The sequence below is a fragment of the Rattus norvegicus genome, chromosome X (assembly GCF_036323735.1).
Source record: "Rattus norvegicus strain BN/NHsdMcwi chromosome X, GRCr8, whole genome shotgun sequence".
In the NCBI taxonomy this organism is placed as follows: Eukaryota; Metazoa; Chordata; class Mammalia; order Rodentia; family Muridae; genus Rattus; species Rattus norvegicus.
Window position 1 is genome coordinate 15,549,526 of NC_086039.1, and position 12,326 is coordinate 15,561,851.

At 37.7% G+C, this 12,326-nt stretch overlaps 1 protein-coding gene across 8 annotated transcripts in view; it reads right to left on the bottom strand.

Moving 5' to 3' along the window:
* Positions 1–12,326, bottom strand: part of Sytl5 (synaptotagmin-like 5) — a 241,446-nt gene that overhangs the window by 88,311 nt on the left and 140,809 nt on the right. For 4 of the 8 annotated variants that reach the window (XM_063279916.1, XM_063279914.1, XM_063279915.1 and 1 more), the window contains 2 exons: positions 2,609–2,743; positions 629–1,110 (listed from right to left, as the gene is read on the bottom strand). In XM_063279916.1, the coding sequence (XP_063135986.1) occupies positions 629–747 (119 nt within the window). In that variant the 5' untranslated portion in view covers positions 748–1,110; positions 2,609–2,743. 8 annotated transcript variants of the gene reach the window in all.

Below are 12,326 nucleotides of genomic sequence, written 5' to 3' on the forward strand. Positions count from 1 at the left end.
GTATGTTTGAAAACTTGGTCCCCAGATGGCGGGCATTTGGTGTAAGAGTTTTTAGAAGCCTTTTAGGCATAAGGTTTAACAGGTGAATGTAGGCTTGCACAGGCGGGAGTTGAGAATGATAGGCCAGCTCTGCTTCTAGTCTGCTTTTCTGATTTCTGGATTACTGAGATACCATATCAGCTATGTTCCTACCACCATGGAAAAAAAAGGTTCCAGCCCATAATCCTTTCCTCACCCTGATGAATGATATTCTCTGAACTATAAATCAAGTTAAAGCCCCCTTTTAAAAGCATGTATAGTTACAGTGATATAAATATAACTAACACCATAGCAAGTTACTTAAATATCACACAAGCCATTCCAGAGTTGGCACTCAAAAGTGGGGAGCCTTCCTTCTTAGCTGCTAGGTTTGATGTTGGCAAATGAGTGCCTTCATCATACCAGCATCCTATTATTAGCTGACTTCCATCCTCTTTAGCTAAATGGTACAGAGTCAAAGATATTTTCAAGTATTTGGGCTACTTCTGGAAAGTCATGAGTGTGACTGTCAAATTCCCCATCAAAATCACTGCAAAAAAAAAACATTAGAAAACAACCAAATAAAGTCAAAACAAGAAATACATATCACCTTATCCTCTTGTCTTCCACCTTTTTCAAATATTCATCTCTCTTTAGGACTCCGAGGATCATTTCCTTCTCATGATCCAATAAAAATGACAGATTGATGAACTCTGAGTTCTTCGACATGGTATTTCAGCAGCAGCTCTGTATAGCAGTGGTGGAATCTTCCAGAAGGCGAATGGATATTTACTGTTGTTAAGATTCCCCTGGTCAGCCTAGTGTTCAAGCTATTCAATTTAAAGGGTTTTCTTTCAAGGTCTCTACAGATTTGCTGACAAGTGCTCGATATTCTTTCACATTACAGAGAAAACATGTTCTACTGAAATTGTAGTCCATGAAAATCATTACTGTTTGAACTGAAAAATTTCTCTAAAGCCTTTGCTGTGTAGACAGCCAGCCACTAAAATTCACTAATGATGCTGAACTTTGAGCTCTCAAAAAGCTTCAGAACAGGACTCAGTTCCTCTGGGGCCCGCAATGTAGGAAATGCTGAAAAGGTGGATAAAGCAAAGGTGAGAAAAATTAATTAGGTCATAGCACACATAGCACTTGTTCACCTATTTAAGTTTTGAAATATCAGTGCAGTTAGCTCAAACAAAACCTTCAAATTACTAAAAATAAATGGACTATGATGTGTAAACGTGTGTGTGTGTGTGTGTGTGTGTGTGTGTGTTTAGTACAAGGCCCAGTTCTAGATAATCACTGGAAATGTTAGAACACATCCCTCTCAAATAGAAGGAACAAGCATGCTAAAAACCAGATGGACCTAGACTACTCCCCTTGACAGCATACGAAGCTCACTAAGCCATAGATCATATCCTTAACATTAGTTTTGTACCTGGATTCTCTGAGTATAAACACATAAGAATGATAATTCTTACAGTTATTTGCCAGATTTGGGGATTGCTATCTTCTTATGATGCTGTCCCTCAGGTTCCCTTCACACCTATGAACTATAAGCTATGCAGTTTCCTTGGCTCTCATCAGGCTTCTAGATATAACTACCTATTCAAAGGCTGCTATTGGAGAGCCTACTCATTAGGTCAAAGCAACCGAAAAACGTTAGTTGATTCGAAAGGAGGCTGTCTTCTAGAGCCTCTTTAACTCTACAAAGAGTGTGTTGTGTTCAATGTGCACCAGCCAAAACTTCAAAATGAAATGGCTCCTACAGACCACAACGTATCTCCATTTGAGCTAATGTCCCAGGTCCCTCCAGTCTGGATTTGTTTGAGGCCTTCTGCCAATCTGCAAAGACCATTAGATTGTGGGGATTGGAAATTAAGAGAAAGCAGCAAGGGCAAGGGAGACCCTACAGAAAATATAATGCCTGGAATTTTCTACCAGTGTCAGCTGCTGTCTCCATAAATAGAATACACAACTTGCTTTTCCATCCTTGTGGATCTTATCTGGTTTTAAGCTGAAATAGAAAAAATAAATTGGAAATTCAGTGACTAAATATATCACCTTTCTAGTTCAAGTTCATTTGCAACATACATTATGCTCAAATTGTCCAACTTAGTGTGTTCTACACGCATATTTTACAGACTGTACTATTAAAAAAAGTCAGTGCTTGAGGTATACTAATAGTTATGCATGTCTTGACCTAAAGATACAAGTCTACACTCTCAAAATCTATGAGTTTGTTCTGTGACTGAATAAATTAAGGGAAAGCTGACAGGAGGAAGAAGTGGGTAAAGAGCTTGCTACCAAGCTTGGTGAGTTTGGTCCCCAGGACCTACATGGTGGAAGGGGTGAACTGACTCCAGTGAGCCAACATCTACATATACATGTTGCTTGCACCCACCCACCTCCCCACCCACTGAATAAACAAATGCATGTAAAAATGAATAATGGACGAAAAGCAAACCATGAAAGGGACAGAAAACTTTCAAGAATTTAACAGAAACAAAATTAGTGGAGCTTAACAATAGGATCCTTTTGCCTATATATGGATTAATATATAGATCATAAACTAATACATTAATACCTGGGTTGGCATATAAATGATGACCAAAAAGATCATAAGTAGTCCGAACTTTATGGAGAAAGTCAGGATATTTCCTCCAGAAGGCAGGACTGCACTGTGATGATAGTTTAGTAAGATGGAAACTTACTGAAGATCCTGGAGAAACATAGAATGGAAGAAAGAAAATGGTGAGTTTGGTCATAGAAACTACAGGAGATAGATGCTCCTCCCATAGGAAAAGCGGCACTTGCCTAGAAGTGGAAATAACTTGCTACCTGAAACGTATGTTCCAGGTTTAGTAATGACACCTCTGTCTAGAAAAATTTCATATCATCACTTACTAAAATAATACAGCTAATCCCCCTACTTGAATTTCATTTTCTTGTAGATCCTTCTTATATCAACTCATCTGCTCATAGAGTTTGCCCTTCAGGAGTAGACATTCTAGTCTTGTATGCAGAGCCCTCTCTCCTGGGTTTAGTTTGAAACCACATCTCATTCACTTGGCCATTGTGTGCTAGTTAAATTGTATTGCCAAGCATTTGCACTGAGGACTGAAGTGGGGCGCAGTGACTATAGCTTACTATGTGCCAATTTGTGCAAACTCCCTTCAGTTAGATTATAGCTCTACTTTTGGAATTCATTGCTACAGATGCCCTTTAACAAGTCTCATCCTTGTCAAACACACAGTGAGCACTGGTCAGATTAAAACGGGTAAATTCATTTTTACTTTAATCCTACTTCCCTAAGTAAACAGAGCTCTGGGCTTACACACTACAAATGTGGATTCCTCCCTGTGTGGTTCATAAGCATGAAGAACTGGGCTAAGCTCCTCAGCTTGGGACACTGCTCATTTGGACATACTGAATCTGGTGATCATCAAAAACAGAACAGCTAAAGGGAGTTTGACCATGTTCCAGGGAGTTTGTGATAGCACAAATTGGACTTTTTTTTAATTCTTGCAGGAGGAAGTAGGAGATAACAAAGTCCAAGAGCAGACAGGGGAGGACTGGGAAGTAAGTGTGATCAGGGTGCATGATGTGAAATTCGCTAAGAATGAATAAAATACATTATGTTTAAAAAGTTACAGTAATAATTACCACAGCTTCAAGTATACACATGTTTTAAAAGTATCTGTTTTTAACACTATACAGTAGAAAATAACAAGGGTTAATAAGGTCTGAGTTAAAATAAAACAGCATGTCTAAGAATATCTCACTACTAGCTATTTTATTTATAAGCAACCTTTGTCTCCCTCCCCCTCTCTACTTCCCCCTCCCCCTCCTTCTGTCTTCCCCCGTCTCTCTCTCTCTCTCTCTCCCTCCCTCCCTCTCTCTCTCTCTCTCTCTCTCTCTCTCTCTCTCTCTCTCTCTCTCTGTGTGTGTGTGTGTGTGTGTGTGTGTGTGTGTGTGTGTGTGTGTGAGATGTGGGTATCCTCATAGGCCAGAAGAAGGTGTTGCATCCTATGGAGTTGGAGTTACAGATGGTCATGACCATCCTTACTTGGGAGCTGGGAAAAGAGCTTCAGTCCTCTGGAATAGCAGTACTTGTTCTTAACTTCCAAATCATCTCTTCAGCTACATTATTAGTTGTTTTAAATTGAGCTTTAAACTAGAATGTTTATGACTGTTCCCTTGGTATGAAATTAATAAAAATAAAACCTATCTGTTGTTTGCCTGTTTTTGTGTGGCAACATCAGTCAGACATATTTTAGACATGCTTAGAATGGTGTTTAGAATGCTGGCCAATAATATATGCACAGTTTACTTATGGAAACTTTGAGGTAGATAAAATTTAACCCAGGACTATTCCTGTCTAAAGGAAATACAGGGACAAAGAGTACAGCAGAGACTGAAGGAAAGGTCATCCAGAGACTGCCCCACCATGGATCCAACCCATATACAATCACCAGACCCAGATACTATTGGGGATGCCAGGAAGTGCATACTGACAGGAGACTGATATAGCTGTATCCTGAGAGGCTCTGCTACAGCCTGACAAATACAGATGCAGATGCTTGCAGTCAACCATCAGTCTGAGCATGGGACCCCAATGGAGGAGTAGGAGAAAGGACAGAAAAATGTTTGTTAGAAGAAAACCTGAATAATAAATTCAAAACAATGACTAGAAAGAAAAAATAGCGTTTACATTATAGCATTAATTATCAGTGGTATAAATCTTGAAATGTATATACTTACAACAATGTTGTAACATTTTAAATCGACAAGATGAGAAAGAAAAAGAATTAGTTTTCATTCATTCAGACCTGAGGTCACTGTGCTTCTGACTTAAACATCAACAAAGATCAGTTAGTGATTTGAAATATGGAACTTCTAATCACCCTCTTAGAGTTCATCAGAGAAACGATTAGTGACGTTTTCTTGGAAAGCACTAGGGTCTAGAAAGTTGGCAGTGGCTGAATATAAGCAAAAAAAAAGTGAGATTACTCAGAGAGAAAGGGCCGAGGATGGAACCATAATGAGGAAAAACAGAATACAGTATAGTAACAGTACAGTAACTGAAAGTAACAGTAAGAATGGATGGAGCAGCAGGCACAATGAAACACACCTGCAACTTCGGCACTTGGTTGACAAAGGTGCAGTATCAGGCATTCAAGGCCAACTTGTACCGTGCATGAGTAGTACAAGACCAGCCTGCACTACAGTGAGACTCTCAAAACCAGCTCGTATGGGTTTCCTAGATGCCAACCTATATTACCTATCATTTGGTCATATTTGCTTTAATATTTTATACTTTTAGCATGGGAGATTTTAAGTTGGGCACAATGAGTAAACCTTGTACTTTGAGCACTGAGAAAGTGGAGGTGAGAAGATTGGGCACTCAAGGTCATCCTCAGCTTCAGAGTGAGTTCCAGCCCAAACACAACTACATTAGATCATGTCTCAACAAATGGATAGAAGAATAGGGAAGATAATGAAAAACACTAAATATTTAATCAACAGAGTTGGAAAAGTAGTTGAGTGTATAGAGCGTGGAGTCAAACAGATAATGGCACAGTTGATTGTCCCATTTAACTTCCAGCTAATCAATCGGATAATCTGTTACAAACACGTATAGGTGTAAAGTATCACACTACAGCTGCAAAAGGCTGTAACTTTCATAACTGATTTATAAAAAGCAGCTAAAAGTATTATTAACTCAACCAAATCCAGTTCCATAGAGTATTTTACTAGCCTAACAGCCCAAGTTTACTATAATATACATTTGTATATCCTGGAATTATTTTTGTTAGTGATCTAGTTATGTCCAAGTCAAATCTTATGCTTTTACTCTTCTGGAACATGCTAAGCTCTCATAGCTATAGACGTTGTTCTGATAAGGATTATTTGGAAGGAAAACTGGGTATTATAGTGGGTAAGCCCACGGATTTAATAAAAGAAAAGAGGTTTGCGTTTAGTTATGAGATCTGAAATTAATATTGCCTAAGAAGAAAGGAAATAAAAGTTCAAGAAGGACACCTGAGCAAAAGCTGAGAGAGGATTATTACAACATAGCATGACTAGAGTCCTGGAGAATTATATGAAGCCCTGCATATTCTAGAATGAGTCGAGTGGACGTTCTTTTCACAGGGTTTAAAATGAGGTCATGTTGGAAAATAAACGGAAGTAAGGCGGAAGAAGGAGACACATGTCTCCCTGGACCACTCAGCAGGTGTTGAGAAGTGTTCAAATAGGGACTGGAGAGATGGCTGAGCAGTTAAAGGTACTTGCTGTTCTCCCAGTGGACTAGAGTTCGGTTCCTAGCACCCACTTCAGGACGCTCACAACAACCTATAACTCCAGCTTCAGAGGCTCAGACACCTCCAACCTGTAAGGACTCCTGTACTCACATGCGCATACCCACATGTAGATACACACATCTACACATGATTAAAGATAATAAAAAGAAGCCACTTAGAGCATTAAATTATGTTTAAAAAACAAATCAATATTAGTTTAATAAGCAAACATTCTCATGCTTATTTTCCTGTAAATAAGTAATGATTTGGAGGAGTAGGACAAATTAACTCCCTAGTTAGCAGCTTTGATAATCTCCCTGCTTCTCTGGCTTTCACGATCAAAAGAAATGTTTTTATTCAATACTTATCTGTCAACTTATCAGGTAGGTTAGTCACTGACATACTTAATAAAACTATATAGTTTATAGCTGACTGTCTGTGTTCTGTAAGCATAACTGTAGCCAGGACAGTCTGAGTTAGTTTGTACCAAAATTTTTGCTGTCATGAGCTTTGGTAAATTTTAGATTCCCTCAGGGTCAGCTCCATGTAGGGCATGAAGGAAGCACATACACTGGTGGTCTAGCAGGACTGCTTGTAGTGGTAAAGGGGCAGGGTGTGACCATGATTGGTTCAAACAGTCCTTATTAAGCTATACAAGCAGGCTGTTCAGAGTCAGTCAGTTGGGAGACATTCTTTTGTGTTGCCTCTGGTATTTGAGCATCAGACTCAGTAAAAGGCTTTTTTAAAAACCTACTTTCAGTTAAGCAGGCAGAGCTGGCAATATGAAGAAAGAGGCCTAAGAAACAGCAAAATATTGGGAATAGCACTGAGATAGCAGTGACAGAAACAGCAGATCCATTGGGAGGCCAAGCTAAAAGGGTTGGCTGTTTGACAGATGAGAAAAAACTCCCAGTTGAGCCATTTAAGAGCAGACATGATAGATAGAAAGTGGGGCAGGGGAAGCAGAGAGATGCTAAAACACAGAGCCTGATACTGAAGAACTAAATGGTTACTTGGCACTAAAATACACAAATGCAGGATATGATTACTGGAAGAGTCCCAAGATCTGTCAAGTCCTTAGGACAATAGGTCCCAAAACAGAGGTCATGAGCTGTGATACGAGCTGATGTTAATGAATCTTTTACTTCCTAGGCCTACTCAAGTAACACTGGCTACTTGTCAAAGGTTGATAAATCTCAATAACTAGTTCTACCTAAGAAGATGCACCACCATCTGCCACCAAGGAATCCTAACCTAATAGGCCCATACAGGAAGGGCTCTGATACTAGAGTCTTGTACCAAGACTACAACACCAAAGAACACCAACTGCTAAAGCCTCTGACATCCTTGAAAAGCTTTCCCACCTAGGAATTTTATCTAGGCCAAAAGAACCCCAATCAAATGACTGTTGAAATCCAATATCCTGAGTATACCTTACGTGTATAATAAGCTGGAATAAAAAGATACACCACCATTCTACCTGGACGTTCTCTGAGGTATCATCCAACCCCAGTTAATCAAGCCCTCGATAAGGACTGAAGGTAGTTCATAGAGAATCTTGATTTCAAACCTGCAGAGACAAATGACTGAGCCAAGGAACCACAGAGGCCCTGACCTCGCATTCTTTTTCACTGGTGTGATAAACACCATGACCAAAGCTACTTGTGGAAGAAAAGGTTTATTTGGTTTATATTTCCAGGTCAGAGTCCATCATTGATAGAGGTCAAAGCAGGAGAAGCAGGAGCTCAAACAGGAACCTAGAGGCCGGAACTAGAGCAGAGGCCGTGAAGGAGCACAGCTTGTTCTCTGAGCTTTTGTTCATTCAACCTTCTTATACCTTTTCCCAGATGATCCAGATAACCACTATACATCCTTTGTGGAAATCCATACATAGTATACATAGTGTTATCCAGAAAGCAGATTGTAACTCCATGAAAAACCTTTAATGTATAAGGATTAAGGATTGGCCAATCATATGTCTCCCTGGACGCTGTATTATCAATCACCACCACGGTACCCTAACTTCTTAGGCCTACATAAAACTATAACATTTAAAGCTGAGGGCATCAATAATCAAGTTCTAGTTAGATATTCAACCACAGAACTACAAGAAACTATGAAAGATTCATTTTTAAATTCACCCCAAAGTTGACTTTCACCTGACCAGATCACTCTTCGAAAGAGCAATTCTCTCCAAATACAGCCAGCTTGACTCCCCACTTATGTCTTTCTTGGTATTGGTCTGTTTACCACATATAGTGTGAAATGGTGTAGAGTAAGGTGAACAGTATGTCTACTCTGAAACTATGATGCTATACAATCATCTATGCAAATGTGGGCAAACATTTTCTAGCACACAACAACTAGCAAATATTTCAGATTTTTATGACCAAGGTCCAAATCATCGTTGTGCTTATGTAGCAATTAAAATGAAAATCTCTGCTATGTTTTTGACAAAACTTATGAAATACACTTCTTTTTGTTTTCATAGCATTCCTCTACTAATGAAATAAAGGAGTCCTAGAGAGTATATAATATCGGTTAAGGTGAAAATTTAGTTATCTTATTATCAAGATTAAAAATAGTATGCCTTACCCTATACTTTATGTTTTAAGAAGGGCTCTTACTAAAATATACATATTTTAGAGATGTATGTATTTTAGAGACTGAGATCATGGTAGTGTAAAGTTTTTAACACTTTCTGGGTTAGGTTTCTGTTTCTAAAAATATAATTATAACTGTGTGGGGTGGTCTTAAACTACTAGACATTTGTTTAAGACCTCAGGGACTCTGTTATATTTTCCCCAGAAAAAATTCTAAAGTTCAATTGAAATGGTGACTAATTTGTACATATGACACTGAAAAAAAAACACCAACTGCACTCTTTGAATGAGGGAATTGTATGTTATGTGCATTTTCATGCATCAAACCTGTTTTCTCAGTTTGGGGTCCAAACACTAATTATAAAAGTGGCCTGTGGTAGTTAGATAGCTATCTCACATGGGGAGTGTCTGGAAGATCTGAGATAAGGTTATATCTCTATGTTGGAGAAGCAAAAGTGCTTTATTATCCTCATTTTTCCACCTATATAATATGAAGATAGTAAGTAATAACATTTACCCAGGTAAATTAAAAAAGAATGTCTAATATAATAAAATTCCTTCAAAAACCCTGTCACAAATTATATTTTTCTATGAAATTATGGGTCTCCACAGACATCAAATGTAAGCCAAATAGAAATTATTATATATTTCAAAATATCCAAGTGCTAGAAAGGCACATGTCTTATGGTCTACATTGTACTATATTTTATATTACAATGTATCTTAACCACTCAATGATTCTATTACCTTAAGTCTTTTTTTCCTTGCGGCTTCTGGCAAAGACAATCCTCACAGGAGTCAGATTCTGTCTAAAGTCTTCATTTATAAACATTAACTGATTCAACCTTCTCATGACCTCTATGAGTTAATTTTATTATTTCTAAATTACAAATAAGGAAAACAAGGTAGAGTGGTATTCAAGAACTTGCCTATGGCCACAGAGTTTATAAGTGGTAAAGCTAGGATTAACTGTCTCTAATGATATTATTATTTTATTGTTGAATTCCTAAGATTTTGGCACATTGGGAAACAATGTGTTTAGTTTATCTCAGTTCCATCACTGTCAAACTTAGGACTATGGACTGCTTCAGCTTCTTTGTCTTCTTCTTGTATACACTGATGGAGTTATAAAGTCATCTACTGGCATGAACTTTAAACTTTGTGGCATCATTGTTGTTCTTCGCCTAACAGACAATGGCATCCTCCCCTGCTATGAGCCAAAAATATCCCCAATTTCCTCAATTTGGAGGGATCATGATGTCAAGGCATAAAAAGAAATTGTAGTTTGACTGTGACAAAAGGACACTCACCTAGTCATTGTGTATTCAATCACCCTATCATACAATTTTATATTTCTATACAAATATAATGTCATATATATGATATATATATAATATTAGATATCATTACCCATGTAACACATAGATTTGTATACACACATATATAAATGAAACATATATATATAAAACACATGTAACACATAGATTTGTATACACACACATATATAAATGAAACATATATATATATATATATATATAAAACACATGTAACACATAGATTTGTATACACACACACATAAATGAAGCACACACACACATATATCCCATTTCCCCACTGATACAAGTTAATCGTTTAACAGTGCTCAAAATCCCTACTTTGGATGATTCACATTTGAACCAAAGAAATAGTTGGAGATGCATTGCTATACATGAAGACACAGTTTAAAAATAAAGGGTAGACCAAAAATAAAATGTATATTCATTCACTCCTTTTATACTTGGAAAGGGATATCACATGCTTTATGGGCTATTTAGTGATGATATGAAAAGTCTCTCTCATCCTCTCTCTCTGTGTATGTGTATAATATTTAGAATTTTTACATCCTGTTAACATTTATATATTCTTTTGAGATTTTTGAAAAATTAAAACTTAAACTACCACAGATAATTTAGGAAATACCACTATAAGATAGTCTTCAATATATTTGTCTTAAATATATTTCAAATTCTACATTCTTTCTCCCAATAACATTTGCAAGTCCGATTATTTGAAAATTTTCTTAGTATAGAGAGAAAAGAGGATATAAAACTGGAGCAATTTTCCCTAAGAAAAGAAAGTAAAGCTGTAGATTGTAGATTTAAAAAAAAATTCAATGAAATTGGGAAGGCCTGGTGCTCCTTGGCTTCTGTGAGCACAGAAGTGTCAGGGAGCTGAGATAGTAGAAGGACAGTTGAAGGATTGAGGGAATGGTAGTACTGAAGCGGTCAATAGACTTGAAAAATCTTGATTAATAGGGTGCCTAGAGACTGCAAGAGCCCTTAGCAACAAGTCACTGTCAGGAAGCTAACCAGTGAGATGCCAGGGACAGGACAATATTAACTACAGCTTTGCAAATACCAGTGTGGGCTAAGAGCAAAGGAGAAAGATAGAAATCAGGGAAACATAAAAACAGAAAATAGTACGTGTCCATCAGAATTTACTTAAGTTGACTAATGTGACCCTTAACTCTGGGTCAAAGCTGGGTCTTAAATGTGTCAGCTGTAGGATCTCAACTACATGACTGAACCTCTCTCTACATGTCTTGGTACCAAGAAACAAGTGACTGAGAAATGAAAAGTCCTTAGAAAACATGAGGAGTTTCTAGTATTAGTAGCAATGATGGGCATACCTTCCATGTTTACAGACCCAGGCTGAAAATTTTCCCAATAAAATTAAAGAGTTAGACTAGATTTCATCCCTGTTGCTTCAGAACCTATTCTGTAAGACAGAGAACTGATACATAGTTGCATCCTATGGTGCTTAAGTTCAGAGCCAAGCAAATGAATATTACTCACAAGAGTAATGACAGGACTTTACTTGAATCAGCAGTAGCCATGTGGATTTTTGTGTATAACTGATTTACACACACACACACACACACACACACACACACACACACACACACACAGAGAGAGAGAGAGAGAGAGAGAGAGGGGGAGGGAGAGAGAGAGAGACAGACAGACAGATAGACAGACAGGCAGACAGAGACAGAGAGAGGGACAGAGATGTACAGAGAAGAGGCAGAGACAGAGAGACAGAGAGACAAGAAAGAGAGACAAAGACAGAGAGTAAAAGATAGAAACAGAAAGACATGAGAAATAACATGCAAACAAAGAGAAAACAGAACATCCAATTATTTTCATGTAAAGATAAATAGTATTTTCCCAATTACAAGGAATTCAGTAAAGTGAGTCTTCATTATAAACTGAGTTTTCAGTAAAACAAAACAAAACAAACAAAAAACCCCCAAAACTATCAGTGTAGCTCTTGGGATACATATTAAGGGGTTTAATAAGACCATTTGAATTAGGAAATTTAACAAGCTATTTGAATTACAAAAATGTGTTAGCTATCCAGT